This window comes from Gasterosteus aculeatus, chromosome 18 (genome assembly GCF_964276395.1).
Source record: "Gasterosteus aculeatus chromosome 18, fGasAcu3.hap1.1, whole genome shotgun sequence".
NCBI classification, from domain to species: Eukaryota; Metazoa; Chordata; class Actinopteri; order Perciformes; family Gasterosteidae; genus Gasterosteus; species Gasterosteus aculeatus.
Genome location: NC_135706.1, coordinates 9,807,923 through 9,826,143, shown reverse-complemented (window position 1 = coordinate 9,826,143; position 18,221 = coordinate 9,807,923). Strand labels below are relative to the sequence as shown.

Below are 18,221 nucleotides of genomic sequence, written 5' to 3'. Positions count from 1 at the left end.
TGGGCCATCACAGTGGTCGAACAGTGGTGAAATCTGGTGAAATTTTCCCTTGTCACCACATTTTCAATTTTTTTTACAACATTTCAAACCGTTTTCTTCTGCTTTCTTCCCCCCTCCTTTTTATTTTGCTAGTCATTCACTTTTTAACCTAGTTAGGCTAAATTATCCTCCTTGACGGACTTTTCGACCCTTCAGGCATCTTATAAACACAGTCGTCACTGTGAGTGAGAACAGGAAGATAAGTCATATTGTAAAAAAATGTTGTCTTACTTCTCAAGCCTTCTACCGTGATACAGTAAAAAAACAAGTCTGTCTGTGTTGTCCATCCATCCGTCCATCCATCTGCAAACCGCCTAACCACCACGCCACCATCCCGCCGTGGCTTTGTTGTAATCAAATAAAATGATACATTATACTGTTGTGTGTCTTAATTAACAATGTACGTTTTGTGTGTGTTTATGTGTGTGGGTATGCACGTACACACACACACACACAGCCATACACTTGAGGAAAAGGACATTTACAAAGGTCTTTGTGATCATGTGGGCCTCCCCAGCATGTTTTACCTGTTTGAGATATGATCTGATGAACCTCCCGTCACATGATCTGACCTCTACTGATCTTCTCAGCTCTTTGACCATCGTCATGGTTTCACAGCTGGCAACTTTACCATTTTCTGTTCTAACTGACTAGAGACGAAGGAACCAGGTTAAAAGAATCATATACTGTATATTACTGATCGATGGACAAAGCCTCTAAATGAGAGCTAATTCTGCTTCATAGCTTGGGGTAGGAATTTGGTAAAACATATCAAGTGAAAGATTGATATTTCAATAATGTGCCTGAGTTAATAAAGATGTTTTTTCTGGTCATTGGAGGTCGTAAAATATTTTGAAATTTGGGATTACAACATTTAATTACATATATATAGTCTAAATAAGTGTTCTTTGGTAAACTTTTCCAGGCGCTGAACAAAAGCTGTTGTGAGCCTGAACAACTTGTTTTACCAGTTTGGGGATATAATCTGGCTGACCTCCCAACATACATTCTGTGTTCTTTGAGCTTTTCACTTCTTTAAGCGAGATCTAAAATATGAAAAATGTAAACATTTGCCGCATCGCAAATGAGATGTCAGTGGGGAGACGGGAGTGACAATACAGTTTTTCTCTATTGAATAATAATATTGGTATAATGAAATCAAATATCATATATAGAGGAGTAGGATACATTATCTTTGGATTATTTGCATGCAGCTCATGTTATTTGCATCTGTCAGAAAGTTTTCTTTTTCTGCTGAATAGATGAGCTCTTTCACACGGATGGTTTTGGAGGTCTCAACAAAAGTCAATGGATTTAACAGAACATATTTACTCCAGACAAAAACATCAGCTCACTTCAGGTGCACATTATCCCTTTTTTCCCTCTTTGCATGTGGGCACCAAGTCTTTGGAAGGTTCTGCTGCCTTCATGGAATAGATTTGGATTGTGATTTCAGGGTAAAAGCAAGTTTAACATGATGTACGTTTGATGATATACCTTTGTGAATTCGGCTTGTTTGGGTCGGATGGCTAAGAGTTTGTGAGGTCAGGATGAGACATCTGCATGCACATGCATGCAATGTTCAGGAATAAGCCATTCAACTAACAACTAGAAATAAAGACATGTTGCATTGCCACAACACATAGAAGCAATAAAGTGAGCAGGGCAGTGTTTCATTCAACGCTCCCATAGGTAAGAATTATTGTGGTAACATAACGTTGTAGGCAACTCACTGTGACTCGTGGGTCCACCTCAGCACACCTGAAGCACTTAACGTTAAGACAAACATTCTTTAGTTAGTCCCAAAAAAAAACTAGGCCAATTGCTGTGGGCTATCTCAGACCAGTCCACAATCTTGCCAGATGTTTTAAATTTTCTCTGTGGGTGGGGTCTATAGTATGTGATTGCAGCAAGCTTGAGGGTTTACCAGGCACTGTATATAAACAGCCTCCAAAACCATGTGTGAGTGTAGACAACAGGAGAAGCTTGTGAAGACAAGACTCGTTTGTTTTGAAGGACAAAGGTAAGTTTTAGAATACCTTGCAATATCATTGACCCCCTTTTTCAACCATTTCTCTTCATGAAATTGTTTGGTTAAATTGTTAAATAAAGAAAGACGGTATACATTTTAACATGGTAAATTTCTGTGAATGTTCTTGAGTAAGTTATTTTGATATTGCAGTTTAATTTATAACAACTTTCCTTTCAGTATTAAAAGTCCATTACCTGCAATCATGAATAAATTGGTAATGTATACTTTTTTATATTTGTTAATGTGGATTTACACATTCTTTATGCATTTGCCATATTCTATGAATGTAACCCTTTTATTTTCTTTAATAGTTCAGCGTTGCCATTTTAGCCGGATTGTTCTGTGGTAGGTTCATCATCTATTTATCTACAATGGTCAAGATCAAATGTCCAAATTTTAACTACAAAATAATCAGAGAATACAGAGTCACAGTAAAGTCAATTTTTCCCGAATGATCTTTAACAGCAAGCAGCCAGCGAGTGGCTCCTGGTCCCATCATTCCAGTGGACGATGAATGTAAGTGATTCTTTTTAGTGGCAATCCTGGATCATTTGATGTTTTTTTTACCTTATTTAGCATGGTACCATGCTACGATCCCACACAGATTCAAAAGCAGATTCCACATTTTTGTTTTTAAATGTGTTCGAAAAAATGTCCGGTATCAACCTGCTAGTGGAAAGATTATTTCCCCTGATCTTCATTGTTTGTGTGAATAAGCATTTAAGTTGCTGTTCCTCAGCAGTCATCATCTCTCTTTCATTGCAGTTTGCTGGACTTCATGGTACGACCGAGACGATCCCAGTGGAACCGGGGACTGGGAGCTCTTGGTTGACCTGTGGACGGAATATCCTGGACAAATCTGTAACCAGCCTGTGGCCATTGAGGCTGTTACCACGAGCTCAGGCATCCCAGCATCCCTCGCAGGGAATATCTACACGTAAGTTGCTTGATAAGAAATATGCCATCCACCAGAAAATACTGAATTAATACTTTTCATTATTTTATTGTCAACCTTACTTTAAATGTTGTATTGATTTACCTAATGCTTGGAACTATTTTACAGCTCCAGTCCAGGTTATGGATTTGTTTGCGTCAATAACCAGCAGAAATCTGGGTCGTGCCTCGACTACAAAGTTCGGTTTTTGTGCCCATGCAGAAGAGCCTGATTCCACCGCAAACGCTGCGATGGATGACAAGAGACAACGTTCAAATTTTGATCACTTGAATTTATGTCCGACTGTTTCTTTCTTGTTGTTTCTTCTCTCTTGGTGTGCCGAGTGGAGGAAGCACAGTCGGTCTTTTTTTGCAGCAAGCAATTTGACTTGACCTGAATTGTGTGAAGCTAAATGTAGCTTAGCCATTGCTAATTCTATTATCCAAGCTTCTGCTCCCACCATGTCACAATGTCTTGTGAGATGAGGCCCATTATGTGCTTTGTCAGTCTATGTATTATCCCTTCTTTTTGTGATTATTAAATCATTATCTTGTATTGTCAGAAATCAATCAACAGCAAGAATCAATAAAACTGCAATATACATCAAACCCATTTTGTCCTTACGTTCTACTCAACAACCGTGTCCATCTTATTAGAAATGTATCAGAAAGTTATGATGTGATGTTTAGAATGGACGGTGGGAGCAGCTACGATATAAAGACAGTACGAGGTGCTGACAGCAGTTTAACGTCAATATTAGACAGAGATTGTGTATTTCTGGGCACAGTCACAACCTAAAGTGCTATAAACAACATTAAATAAGGGAGAAAACTATCTTCTGTGTTAAAACTCGCTGTACTTGGTGTTTCTCTAATGCTTACATGCTTTTACTGCATTGATATTCTGCCCTTTAGTGGAAATCTGCTGAAAGTATGCTAGTCTATCCTCAAATGAGACCATGTTTCAGTGGGCAAAGGAACAAAGCATAAGATGAGGAAATTAGTAAACTGAATCTAAGAGGACTTTCTCTTTTCACTCTTCTATTCTTAAGTAAAAAAAGCAGAACTAGAACTAACCCTGAACTGAACATAGGTACAACCAACGTGTTATGGTTCAGAACATTATTATAAACAACCAGATCCTTATTTCCTCCCCTCAGGAACTTGGTGTCTCAGGCTCTCTCCCTTCTCTCATCCTACCTTTGTAACCTTGAGAGGATCTTTGTTGGAACCTTGTCCTCTTACTACTGTAGTTCCTCAAGGTTCCGTCCTGGGTCCCCTCCTTTTCTTTCTCCACACCAACTGCCTGTCTCAGCCCTGTCATTTGCTCGCATCTCTTCTCCTAGCACAGCTATGCCGATGACACTCAACTAATTCTCTCTTTCCCTCACTCGGATACTCATGTGGCAGCACGGATCTCTGCCTGTCTGACTGACATCTGTCTGGCAGGCCTCTGCCTGTCTGACTGACATCTGTCTGGCAGGCACGTTATGACATTTGCTTTGCAATTTGAGCTTTCACCAACTGCTCTGGAAAGCACAAGAAGGAAGCTGCTCTGGTTGTGAATGTTTGTATCTGTTACAGTGTGGGTTTATTTCCTGTTATATTCTGTAGTTTCCTGCATGTCGTGTCCTCGGAATAACTTCACTTCCTGCCCTGGTGCGTTTTCCTTTATGAGACGAAACCCGACAGTGTCCTCACTCGCCCTTTGTATTTCTTTCTATCCATTTCAATTTAATTCAGTTGAATTTATTTGTTGTATTTCAAATCAATTCACTTAAATTCCCTCAATTGTCATTGACGTGTTGTACACCAAAATACATGATATTATCCATTTGAAAACGAATCAATAACACAGCTTCTCTACTTCAATATAATGTTGATATATTCTTCAAAAGGTCAATGACAGAGTTGAATTATGTTTCTTATTTCATAGAACGTTTTACATATTTCAAGCTCTTTTACACACACACACACACACACACACACACACACACACACACACACACACACACACACACACACACACACACACACACACACACACACACACACACATACAGGCACCCTAAAAGCTTTTGTGAGTATGTGGGCCGGCAAAACGTGTATTACCGGTTCGGTAATAACATCTATTGCACAAATGTAACAGTTAATTTCTACTTTGTGTATTTTCTAAATGCTTAAGAGAGGTATTCCCTTTACACCGGCTTCTTCCTCATTACGACTAGATTTTTTGTTATTGTAGAACCTCCTCCGTGCCAAGAACAGATGCTCGAAAAACAACCTCTGTTTATCAATATTCTTCATTCCAGCACTAAAAGACTCACACAAAGCAGACATGCAACTTTCCACGAAACCTCCCAAAACGTATTTTGTGTCCTTTGACATTCTCAGCTCTTCTCGTGGGAACAAAGTTGAATGCTGCTATCGAACAACTCCAGAATAGGACGTCAATCTTATAATCCATCCATCCATGTCACCCTCAATTCTATTCAGTTGAATTCATCTCAATTTAAATTGACTTCAGTGTGACATTATTGCCATTGAAGTTTGTAAAAACAATCTTGCAAATGCATTAAAAAACAAAAGACACAACCCAATCAATACCAAAATGAACGCGATAATAACACAAAATTATGACTATATGCAATATAATAAATTAGTATCATTGTGGAGGTCGTGGAAATGTTATTAAACTCTTTGAAATATCAGATCATAGATTTGAATAAGTCAAACTAAAAATGTTTCTTATTTTATTGAATGTTTTACATTTTGGGATCTCTTTCTCTCACGCAAACACACACACACACACACGCAGAAACGCACACACGAGTGTAGTGATGATGTTGGCCTCCCCAGCATGTTTTACCTGTTTGAGATATGATCTGATGAACCTCCCGTCACATGATCTGACCTCTACTGATCTTCTCAGCTCTTTGACCATCGTCATGGTTTCACAGCTGGCAACTTTACCATTTTCTGTTCTAACTGACTAGAGACGAAGGAACCAGGTTAAAAGAATCATATACTGTATATTACTGATCGATGGACAAAGCCTCTAAATGAGAGCTAATTCTGCTTCATAGCTTGGGGTAGGAATTTGGTAAAACATATCAAGTGAAAGATTGATATTTCAATAATGTGCCTGAGTTAATAAAGATGTTTTTTCTGGTCATTGGAGGTCGTAAAATATTTTGAAATTTGGGATTACAACATTTAATTACATATATATAGTCTAAATAAGTGTTCTTTGGTAAACTTTTCCAGGCGCTGAACAAAAGCTGTTGTGAGCCTGAACAACTTGTTTTACCAGTTTGGGGATATAATCTGGCTGACCTCCCAACATACATTCTGTGTTCTTTGAGCTTTTCACTTCTTTAAGCGAGATCTAAAATATGAAAAATGTAAACATTTGCCGCATCGCAAATGAGATGTCAGTGGGGAGACGGGAGTGACAATACAGTTTTTCTCTATTGAATAATAATATTGGTATAATGAAATCAAATATCATATATAGAGGAGTAGGATACATTATCTTTGGATTATTTGCATGCAGCTCATGTTATTTGCATCTGTCAGAAAGTTTTCTTTTTCTGCTGAATAGATGAGCTCTTTCACACGGATGGTTTTGGAGGTCTCAACAAAAGTCAATGGATTTAACAGAACATATTTACTCCAGACAAAAACATCAGCTCACTTCAGGTGCACATTATCCCTTTTTTCCCTCTTTGCATGTGGGCACCAAGTCTTTGGAAGGTTCTGCTGCCTTCATGGAATAGATTTGGATTGTGATTTCAGGGTAAAAGCAAGTTTAACATGATGTACGTTTGATGATATACCTTTGTGAATTCGGCTTGTTTGGGTCGGATGGCTAAGAGTTTGTGAGGTCAGGATGAGACATCTGCATGCACATGCATGCAATGTTCAGGAATAAGCCATTCAACTAACAACTAGAAATAAAGACATGTTGCATTGCCACAACACATAGAAGCAATAAAGTGAGCAGGGCAGTGTTTCATTCAACGCTCCCATAGGTAAGAATTATTGTGGTAACATAACGTTGTAGGCAACTCACTGTGACTCGTGGGTCCACCTCAGCACACCTGAAGCACTTAACGTTAAGACAAACATTCTTTAGTTAGTCCCAAAAAAAAACTAGGCCAATTGCTGTGGGCTATCTCAGACCAGTCCACAATCTTGCCAGATGTTTTAAATTTTCTCTGTGGGTGGGGTCTATAGTATGTGATTGCAGCAAGCTTGAGGGTTTACCAGGCACTGTATATAAACAGCCTCCAAAACCATGTGTGAGTGTAGACAACAGGAGAAGCTTGTGAAGACAAGACTCGTTTGTTTTGAAGGACAAAGGTAAGTTTTAGAATACCTTGCAATATCATTGACCCCCTTTTTCAACCATTTCTCGTCATGAAATTGTTTGGTTAAATTGTTAAATAAAGAAAGACGGTATACATTTTAACATGGTAAATTTCTGTGAATGTTCTTGAGTAAGTTATTTTGATATTGCAGTTTAATTTATAACAACTTTCCTTTCAGTATTAAAAGTCCATTACCTGCAATCATGAATAAATTGGTAATGTATACTTTTTTATATTTGTTAATGTGGATTTACACATTCTTTATGCATTTGCCATATTCTATGAATGTAACCCTTTTATTTTCTTTAATAGTTCAGCGTTGCCATTTTAGCCGGATTGTTCTGTGGTAGGTTCATCATCTATTTATCTACAATGGTCAAGATCAAATGTCCAAATTTTAACTACAAAATAATCAGAGAATACAGAGTCACAGTAAAGTCAATTTTTCCCGAATGATCTTTAACAGCAAGCAGCCAGCGAGTGGCTCCTGGTCCCATCATTCCAGTGGACGATGAATGTAAGTGATTCTTTTTAGTGGCAATCCTGGATCATTTGATGTTTTTTTTACCTTATTTAGCATGGTACCATGCTACGATCCCACACAGATTCAAAAGCAGATTCCACATTTTTGTTTTTAAATGTGTTCGAAAAAATGTCCGGTATCAACCTGCTAGTGGAAAGATTATTTCCCCTGATCTTCATTGTTTGTGTGAATAAGCATTTAAGTTGCTGTTCCTCAGCAGTCATCATCTCTCTTTCATTGCAGTTTGCTGGACTTCATGGTACGACCGAGACGATCCCAGTGGAACCGGGGACTGGGAGCTCTTGGTTGACCTGTGGACGGAATATCCTGGACAAATCTGTAACCAGCCTGTGGCCATTGAGGCTGTTACCACGAGCTCAGGCATCCCAGCATCCCTCGCAGGGAATATCTACACGTAAGTTGCTTGATAAGAAATATGCCATCCACCAGAAAATACTGAATTAATACTTTTCATTATTTTATTGTCAACCTTACTTTAAATGTTGTATTGATTTACCTAATGCTTGGAACTATTTTACAGCTCCAGTCCAGGTTATGGATTTGTTTGCGTCAATAACCAGCAGAAATCTGGGTCGTGCCTCGACTACAAAGTTCGGTTTTTGTGCCCATGCAGAAGAGCCTGATTCCACCGCAAACGCTGCGATGGATGACAAGAGACAACGTTCAAATTTTGATCACTTGAATTTATGTCCGACTGTTTCTTTCTTGTTGTTTCTTCTCTCTTGGTGTGCCGAGTGGAGGAAGCACAGTCGGTCTTTTTTTGCAGCAAGCAATTTGACTTGACCTGAATTGTGTGAAGCTAAATGTAGCTTAGCCATTGCTAATTCTATTATCCAAGCTTCTGCTCCCACCATGTCACAATGTCTTGTGAGATGAGGCCCATTATGTGCTTTGTCAGTCTATGTATTATCCCTTCTTTTTGTGATTATTAAATCATTATCTTGTATTGTCAGAAATCAATCAACAGCAAGAATCAATAAAACTGCAATATACATCAAACCCATTTTGTCCTTACGTTCTACTCAACAACCGTGTCCATCTTATTAGAAATGTATCAGAAAGTTATGATGTGATGTTTAGAATGGACGGTGGGAGCAGCTACGATATAAAGACAGTACGAGGTGCTGACAGCAGTTTAACGTCAATATTAGACAGAGATTGTGTATTTCTGGGCACAGTCACAACCTAAAGTGCTATAAACAACATTAAATAAGGGAGAAAACTATCTTCTGTGTTAAAACTCGCTGTACTTGGTGTTTCTCTAATGCTTACATGCTTTTACTGCATTGATATTCTGCCCTTTAGTGGAAATCTGCTGAAAGTATGCTAGTCTATCCTCAAATGAGACCATGTTTCAGTGGGCAAAGGAACAAAGCATAAGATGAGGAAATTAGTAAACTGAATCTAAGAGGACTTTCTCTTTTCACTCTTCTATTCTTAAGTAAAAAAAGCAGAACTAGAACTAACCCTGAACTGAACATAGGTACAACCAACGTGTTATGGTTCAGAACATTATTATAAACAACCAGATCCTTATTTCCTCCCCTCAGGAACTTGGTGTCTCAGGCTCTCTCCCTTCTCTCATCCTACCTTTGTAACCTTGAGAGGATCTTTGTTGGAACCTTGTCCTCTTACTACTGTAGTTCCTCAAGGTTCCGTCCTGGGTCCCCTCCTTTTCTTTCTCCACACCAACTGCCTGTCTCAGCCCTGTCATTTGCTCGCATCTCTTCTCCTAGCACAGCTATGCCGATGACACTCAACTAATTCTCTCTTTCCCTCACTCGGATACTCATGTGGCAGCACGGATCTCTGCCTGTCTGACTGACATCTGTCTGGCAGGCACGTTATGACATTTGCTTTGCAATTTGAGCTTTCACCAACTGCTCTGGAAAGCACAAGAAGGAAGCTGCTCTGGTTGTGAATGTTTGTATCTGTTACAGTGTGGGTTTATTTCCTGTTATATTCTGTAGTTTCCTGCATGTCGTGTCCTCGGAATAACTTCACTTCCTGCCCTGGTGCGTTTTCCTTTATGAGACGAAACCCGACAGTGTCCTCACTCGCCCTTTGTATTTCTTTCTATCCATTTCAATTTAATTCAGTTGAATTTATTTGTTGTATTTCAAATCAATTCACTTAAATTCCCTCAATTGTCATTGACGTGTTGTACACCAAAATACATGATATTATCCATTTGAAAACGAATCAATAACACAGCTTCTCTACTTCAATATAATGTTGATATATTCTTCAAAAGGTCAATGACAGAGTTGAATTATGTTTCTTATTTCATAGAACGTTTTACATATTTCAAGCTCTTTTACACACACACACACACACACACACACACACACACACACACACACACACACACACACACATACAGGCACCCTAAAAGCTTTTGTGAGTATGTGGGCCGGCAAAACGTGTATTACCGGTTCGGTAATAACATCTGTTGCACCAATGTAACAGTAAATTTCTACTTTGTGTATTTTCTAAATGCTTAAGAGAGGTATTCCCTTTACACCGGCTTCTTCCTCATTACGACTAGATTTTTTGTTATTGTAGAACCTCCTCCGTGCCAAGAACAGATGCTCGAAAAACAACCTCTGTTTATCAATATTCTTCATTCCAGCACTAAAAGACTCACACAAAGCAGACATGCAACTTTCCACGAAACCTCCCAAAACGTATTTTGTGTCCTTTGACATTCTCAGCTCTTCTCGTGGGAACAAAGTTGAATGCTGCTATCGGACAACTCCAGAATAGGACGTCAATCTTATAATCCATCCATCCATGTCACCCTCAATTCTATTCAGTTGAATTCATCTCAATTTAAATTGACTTCAGTGTGACATTATTGCCATTGAAGTTTGTAAAAACAATCTTGCAAATGCATTAAAAAACAAAAGACACAACCCAATCAATACCAAAATGAACGCGATAATAACACAAAATTATGACTATATGCAATATAATAAATTAGTATCATTGTGGAGGTCGTGGAAATGTTATTAAACTCTTTGAAATATCAGATCATAGATTTGAATAAGTCAAACTAAAAATGTTTCTTATTTTATTGAATGTTTTACATTTTGGGATCTCTTTCTCTCACGCAAACACACACACACACACACGCAGAAACGCACACACGAGTGTTGTGATGATGTTGGCCTCCCCAGCATGTTTTACCTGTTTGAGATATGATCTGATGAACCTCCCGTCACATGATCTGACCTCTACTGATCTTCTCAGCTCTTTGACCATCGTCATGGTTTCACAGCTGGCAACTTTACCATTTTCTGTTCTAACTGACTAGAGACGAAGGAACCAGGTTAAAAGAATCATATACTGTATATTACTGATCGATGGACAAAGCCTCTAAATGAGAGCTAATTCTGCTTCATAGCTTGGGGTAGGAATTTGGTAAAACATATCAAGTGAAAGATTGATATTTCAATAATGTGCCTGAGTTAATAAAGATGTTTTTTCTGGTCATTGGAGGTCGTAAAATATTTTGAAATTTGGGATTACAACATTTAATTACATATATATAGTCTAAATAAGTGTTCTTTGGTAAACTTTTCCAGGCGCTGAACAAAAGCTGTTGTGAGCCTGAACAACTTGTTTTACCAGTTTGGGGATATAATCTGGCTGACCTCCCAACATACATTCTGTGTTCTTTGAGCTTTTCACTTCTTTAAGCGAGATCTAAAATATGAAAAATGTAAACATTTGCCGCATCGCAAATGAGATGTCAGTGGGGAGACGGGAGTGACAATACAGTTTTTCTCTATTGAATAATAATATTGGTATAATGAAATCAAATATCATATATAGAGGAGTAGGATACATTATCTTTGGATTATTATATGCATGCAGCTCATGTTATTTGCATCTGTCAGAAAGTTTTCTTTTTCTGCTGAATAGATGAGCTCTTTCACACGGATGGTTTTGGAGGTCTCAACAAAAGTCAATGGATTTAACAGAACATATTTACTCCAGACAAAAACATCAGCTCACTTCAGGTGCACATTATCCCTTTTTTCCCTCTTTGCATGTGGGCACCAAGTCTTTGAAAGGTTCTGCTGCCTTCATGGAATAGATTTGGATTGTGATTTCAGGGTAAAAGCAAGTTTAACATGATGTACGTTTGATGATATACCTTTGTGAATTCGGCTTGTTTGGGTCGGATGGCTAAGAGTTTGTGAGGTCAGGATGAGACATCTGCATGCACATGCATGCAATGTTCAGGAATAAGCCATTCAACTAACAACTAGAAATAAAGACATGTTGCATTGCCACAACACATAGAAGCAATAAAGTGAGCAGGGCAGTGTTTCATTCAACGCTCCCATAGGTAAGAATTATTGTGGTAACATAACGTTGTAGGCAACTCACTGTGACTCGTGGGTCCACCTCAGCACACCTGAAGCACTTAACGTTAAGACAAACATTCTTTAGTTAGTCCCAAAAAAAAACTAGGCCAATTGCTGTGGGCTATCTCAGACCAGTCCACAATCTTGCCAGATGTTTTAAATTTTCTCTGTGGGTGGGGTCTATAGTATGTGATTGCAGCAAGCTTAAGGGTTTACCAGGCACTGTATATAAACAGCCTCCAAAACCATGTGTGAGTGTAGACAACAGGAGAAGCTTGTGAAGACAAGACTCGTTTGTTTTGAAGGACAAAGGTAAGTTTTAGAATACCTTGCAATATCATTGACCCCCTTTTTCAACCATTTCTCTTCATGAAATTGTTTGGTTAAATTGTTAAATAAAGAAAGACGGTATACATTTTAACATGGTAAATTTCTGTGAATGTTCTTGAGTAAGTTATTTTGATATTGCAGTTTAATTTATAACAACTTTCCTTTCAGTATTAAAAGTCCATTACCTGCAATCATGAATAAATTGGTAATGTATACTTTTTAATATTTTTTAATGTGGATTTACACATTCTTTATGCATTTGCCATATTCTATGAATGTAACCCTTTTATTTTCTTTAATAGTTCAGCGTTGCCATTTTAGCCGGATTGTTCTGTGGTAGGTTCATCATCTATTTATCTACAATGGTCAAGATCAAATGTCCAAATTTTGACTACAAAATAATCAGAAAATGCAGTCACAGTAAAGTCTATTTTTCCCGAATGATCTTTAACAGCAAGCAGCCAGCGAGTGGCTCTTGATCCCATCATTCCAGTGGACAAAGAATGTAAGTGATTCTTTTTAGTGGCAATCCTGATTCATAAAGTACAGAACAACCACTCAGTTCATTTATTGTCTGTTTTTTTTTTTTTTACCTTATTTAGCTTGGCCCTGCTATGATCCCACCCATATTTAAAAGCAGATTCCATATTTTTGTTTTTAAAATCTGTTTGGTGGTCAAGATAAAATGTTCACATTTTGACCACCCTATATTTAAAAAAACAGTCAAAGTAAAACAAAAGGTACTTTTGAGCACATTCATGTGCAGTATCAACCTGCTAGTGAAAAGATTATTTCCCCTGATTTTCATTGTTTGTGTAAATAAGCATTTAAGTTGATGTTCCTCAGCAGTCATCATCTCTCTTTTATTGCAGTTTGCTGGACTTCATGGTACGACCGAGACGATCCCAGTGGAACCGGGGACTGGGAGCTCTTGGTTGACCTGTGGACGGAATATCCTGGACAAATCTGTAACCAGCCTGTGGCCATTGAGGCTGTTACCACGAGCTCAGGCATCCCAGCATCCCTCGCAGGGAATATCTACACGTAAGTTGCTTGATAAGAAATATGCGATCCACCATAAAAATACCAAATTAATACTTTTTATTATTTTATTGTCTACCTTACTTTAAATGTTGTATTGATTCACCTAATGCTTGGAACTATTTTACAGCTCCAGTCCAGGTTATGGATTTGTTTGCGTCAATAACCAGCAGAAATCTGGGTCGTGCCTCGACTACAAAGTTCGGTTTTTGTGCCCATGCAGAGGAGCCTGATTCCACCGCAAACGCTGCAATGGATGACAAGAGACAACGTTCAAATTTTGATTACTTGAATTTATGTCCGATTTTTCTTTCATGTTGTTTCTTCTCTCTTGTTGTGCCTGGTGGAGGAGGCATAGTAGGTCTTTTTTTGCAGGGAGCAATTTAACTTGACCTGAATAATGTGAAGGTAAATGTAGCTTAGCCATTGCTAATTTTATTATCCAAGCTTCTGCTCCCACTATGTCACAACATCTTGTGGCATGAGGCCCATTATATGCTTTGTCCGTCTATGTATTATCTTTTCTTTTTGTGATTATTAAATAATTATCTTGTATTGTCAGAAATCAATCAACAGCAAGAATCAATAAAACTGCAATATACATCAAACCCATTTTGTCCCTACGTTTTACTCAACAACCGTGTCCATCTTATTAGAAATTACATTACATTACATCATCAACATTAATAATGTAATGTAATCTTCCGCTCCCACCATGTCACAATGTCTTGTGGCATGAGGCCCATTATGTGTTTTTTCAGTCTGTGTATTATCTATTCTCTTTGTGATTATTTTCATTATCATGTATTGTCTGAAATCAATCAACAAAAAAAATCAATAAAACTGCCAATATACAGCAAACGCATTTCGTCGTTACGTTTTATTCAACAACCGTGTCCTGGATCTTTGTTTCTTGTATTGCGGATATTGCAGTAATTTATCTGACATGAACCAAATTAAAGTTCAAGATTTGAAAATGTTAATAAAATCAAATAATGTGTATGATGATGACAGCAGTGCAAAATGCTGCTGCAGAAGTTTGTATGGATATTCTGAATTGAGCCTATGTAACGTCATCTTTTATTAGGAGACTTGTTCGTCCTTGTCAGGAATTACAATGCTATAGTTTCATTTAACATTATTATGTATATACAATTGGAAGAAGAGCCAATTTGAAGGCCTGCATAAAATCATTAAGAATTTTTTATCCCTTGAAGTTTGTATTTGAGTCCTGCTTCAGTTACCCCGTTGTGACAAAAATGTTGCTTTTCCAGTTGAATTACATAAACAATTTAAATGGCACACTTTGGGGCTATCGTCACGACAATCTAGTGAAATACAATGTTTTAAAGGGAACATAATCCCTCATTCAGGACGCTGCAATCATGATGGTATAATCATGCTACTGACCTTACTGTATTTCAATTACATTTCTTTTGCAGGTAGACGGAAGTCCCAGATGGCTGTCAACAGTGTGCAGCTTCAGAAGAGACTTGCCACCCCTCTTGGAGGGGAGGATTTGCGAGCATCCGTCTGCACTAACTGGAAGTGACAATTTTCCTAGAGGCCCTCATTAAGGTGACTAAAGACTGCATTCCCACTGACGTCCCTGGGATCTCATTGATAGCACTTCTTAAGACATGTAGGCCAGTGCTGTCTCCGGCGTTGTTCAAAGGCATTTGAAGCAAAACCTCCAAGAGGGAAATGCATTCAACTCAATACTGCCGTGATTAAAAGGTTTTCTGGAGTCAACCGTGTTAGAATAAACTTGCAGCAGAATGATGCAATAGTGATGAGCCTTCAGTTTAGGCCGACGGAATTAAACCAACGTCTTCTCTTTTCAGGGTTTTACCATGGAACGTGCATCAGCTTCTTGTTTTCCACTCCGTGCCATGCATCCATCTTTCCACAACCAGGGCGGGAGAATGAGAGACTGCTTTTAGCTGTGATTATTTGTCCTTTGCAGAGAGTACCATTCTCCCATTACCCAATTAACTGCCGTGGCTTCCAAGGAGATCTTGAAAAGACGGTTGTCCGGCAGACTCCAGCTTGTGCCCTGTCACGGCCTAATGGACTGTCTAGGTGAATGGCCGTAACACAGGTGAGCTCTGGACTCTCTGTGGTCAAGACAGCCAACCATAACATAATGTTCTTTTATTGAACGGTTTCCAGTTTAATAAACAAATGACATCAGGATCTCCAAGGCCAAATCAATAAACCCTGTTCCCTGTAACCCTGTTCGAGGATGTGGAATCTTGGCTTTCAATTGCAGGCGAACAGGAACAGATGGTAGCAATCGACGCACTGGCGGAGATGACTTAAACAATTTTGCGTGTCCCATGATAACAATTGGAAAACCACTAGAAGTCAGGCCAGTGCGGTTTTCAAAGGCCGTTGGTTCTCGTCTCGACCCTAACAACTCACCATGAATGGCTCCGTGGTACGATGTGATTTCGTAGGCCTCGCTGTCCTCCACGGAGGATTTTGGCAACCAGAGCACGGAGCGAGTGGCGTCCCACCACACCTCGCGTCCCTTTCTGTCTCCTTTCTGGATTTGGCTGCATAAAACCGGCTGTTCTTTACCTGCGGGTCGGGGGACGCCTGGGTTAAAAGAAGGCTGCATACCCGTGCACTCAATACCCGCCTTTGACACAATGTCCAGGCTGTGACGTTTTAGCCATGCTAGCGGCTCCAGGGGTCAGCAGCCTTTAGTGGAGGGAAGGACAAATTATTCTTCTCCAATGACAGACCACTGAATCAGCGTGTTGGTTACACTTGACTATCAGAAGTCACGTGATCCACTGTGAATATAAAAAATATGTATTACAATGTTGATTAGAAAGCAATCATACAGACTTTAGCAAATATTTCTTAATTCTTATTTAGACTAGTACGCAATTTAGCGTTGTATGTGTTATTATATTGTACATCCATGTTTTAGGATTTCAATGTAGGAAAAAAACAAAGTGATGAGTTGTAAGCAAAGTACATTCTGTCGGATTTCAAATTTGCTTGTAAAACCTCCCCCCGCAATATTTATTGAGGTATGGATCACATCCAGGCCAGATAACGGCACGAGGCTTTGGGACATCTCATTCGCATTGGGAACGGTCTGGAAGCTGCTTTACTGGATGGATTCATATGTTGCCTGCGCTCCTTTCTTGTGATTGAATGTCTCTGCATGTGTCGAGTTGACTCTGTGGGGATCTGTCAGGGGACACATAAGGCAGCTTTGAATTAGGCATGAAATAGAAGGAGGACGTGTGTGTGTGTGTGTGTGTTAGTCCCGGTGACTCTGAAAGACGGAATATAAAAGATGATCGGGGCGAGATCTCAGGATCAGGGCAGAGCTGGACGTTTCCTTAAGATAACGTAGAGAGTGGACAGGAGGCGAACCATACCTATCTTCTAAACAGTTTCTCTTTATAATGGCACTGCAGCGGCTGATAATATCCAATCTTTTTCATCTGTGCGGGTTACGGCTTTACCTAAGAGGTTATCTACAGCTGTAAACGCCACAAATCCATAAACTGAGCTGTTGTGAGAGACACAAAAGTAGTTCCTTTTAATGTTGAAAACAGCACGTAGCCCAATTGGGGATAGATGCTGACCTCATGAGCCGGTGCACATGAGGCCCTTCACATATTTAGATATCTATGGTGGCAGACAACGAGCACAAGTTTTAGACATGTAGCAAATTATCATTAATTATCAAGATCTGGAACAATCTGTTCAATACCTGTTGCCAAATACTTTCAGTATCCAATAAATGTCCACGTTCACAATCACATTTGCAAAAACATTTACAGTTTGTTTTTGCCTGTACGCGGGGGACAGTTCTAGATCTATATTTTGTCTTAAATCGGTTTCTTTCAATATATTTTTATGTTTGCTAAAATCAAAAAGCACAGTATTTACCTTACTGTTCCGGTTCCAGACGGAGCACCGCCAGCCAAGAAAGGTGTTTGCTACAAACCCAGCTGTGTACATTGTCCATTTTAAATCCGTAAACAAAAACCCGAGATGTCCACTGAGGCAAATATGATAATTGTTTGTGGATTATGCCGATCTGGCTGGCAAATCGACCGAGGCTGTGAGTAAACGGAGAGATAGCTCAGCTCAAACAAGCGCAGTTACTCAGCCAATGGTGCAGTGTTGGCTCGTGGCACACACTGCTGTGATCCACGGGGGAATAGCCAGCATGTGGGCTCAGGAGGGTCTCTGCTGGGATCATTAAGACACACATGAACATCTCAAAATGACTGAATTCCTCATGGACCCTTAAAGCTAAACACAATTTTAATGAGCGCGATTGGAAAAAATTCCATCTTCAGGTGGTGGTTCACGTGTTGTTCGTTTAATCCGTAGAGAAACAGAAGTATTTGTGGGTTTTATGAGGGGTTTATGTGCAGGACTTTTTCTTGGCCGGGCACAGTCGCTTCCTGGCAACCGCCATCGTCTCCAGGCCAAGAAGAATTCCCTCGCTTAAACCCCTTGAAAGGCCCAATTCATCATTTTTTATAAGATAACCATCCGCTGGCCGTAGCAAAATT

At 39.2% G+C, this 18,221-nt stretch overlaps 1 protein-coding gene across 1 annotated transcript; it reads left to right on the top strand.

Moving 5' to 3' along the window:
* The first annotated feature begins 1,956 nt into the window (after positions 1–1,956).
* On the top strand, positions 1,957–14,276 carry LOC144389445 (uncharacterized). The gene is made up of 12 exons (XM_078094075.1): positions 1,957–2,062; positions 2,249–2,285; positions 2,383–2,416; positions 2,537–2,587; positions 2,837–3,008; positions 5,399–5,406; positions 7,294–7,369; positions 7,556–7,592; positions 7,690–7,723; positions 7,844–7,894; positions 8,144–8,315; positions 13,799–14,276. The coding sequence occupies exons 1-12, from the start codon at positions 1,998–2,000 to the stop codon at positions 13,899–13,901; spliced, it is 840 nt and encodes a 279-aa protein (XP_077950201.1). The 5' UTR covers positions 1,957–1,997; the 3' UTR covers positions 13,902–14,276.
* Positions 14,277–18,221: the final 3,945 nt, after the last annotated feature.

What these genes read in the sequence shown, in the direction of transcription:
- LOC144389445 (XM_078094075.1), top strand. Translation starts at nt 1,998, where the DNA reads ATGTGTGAGTGTAGACAACAGGAGAAGCTTGTGAAGACAAGACTCGTT. An exon ending in GTTTGTTTTGAAGGACAAAG is followed by an intron (nt 2,063 to 2,248) that starts GTAAGTTTTAGA and finishes CTTTCCTTTCAG; the next exon opens with TATTAAAAGTCCATTACCTG. An exon ending in CTCGCAGGGAATATCTACAC is followed by an intron (nt 8,316 to 13,798) that starts GTAAGTTGCTTG and finishes ACTATTTTACAG; the next exon opens with CTCCAGTCCAGGTTATGGAT.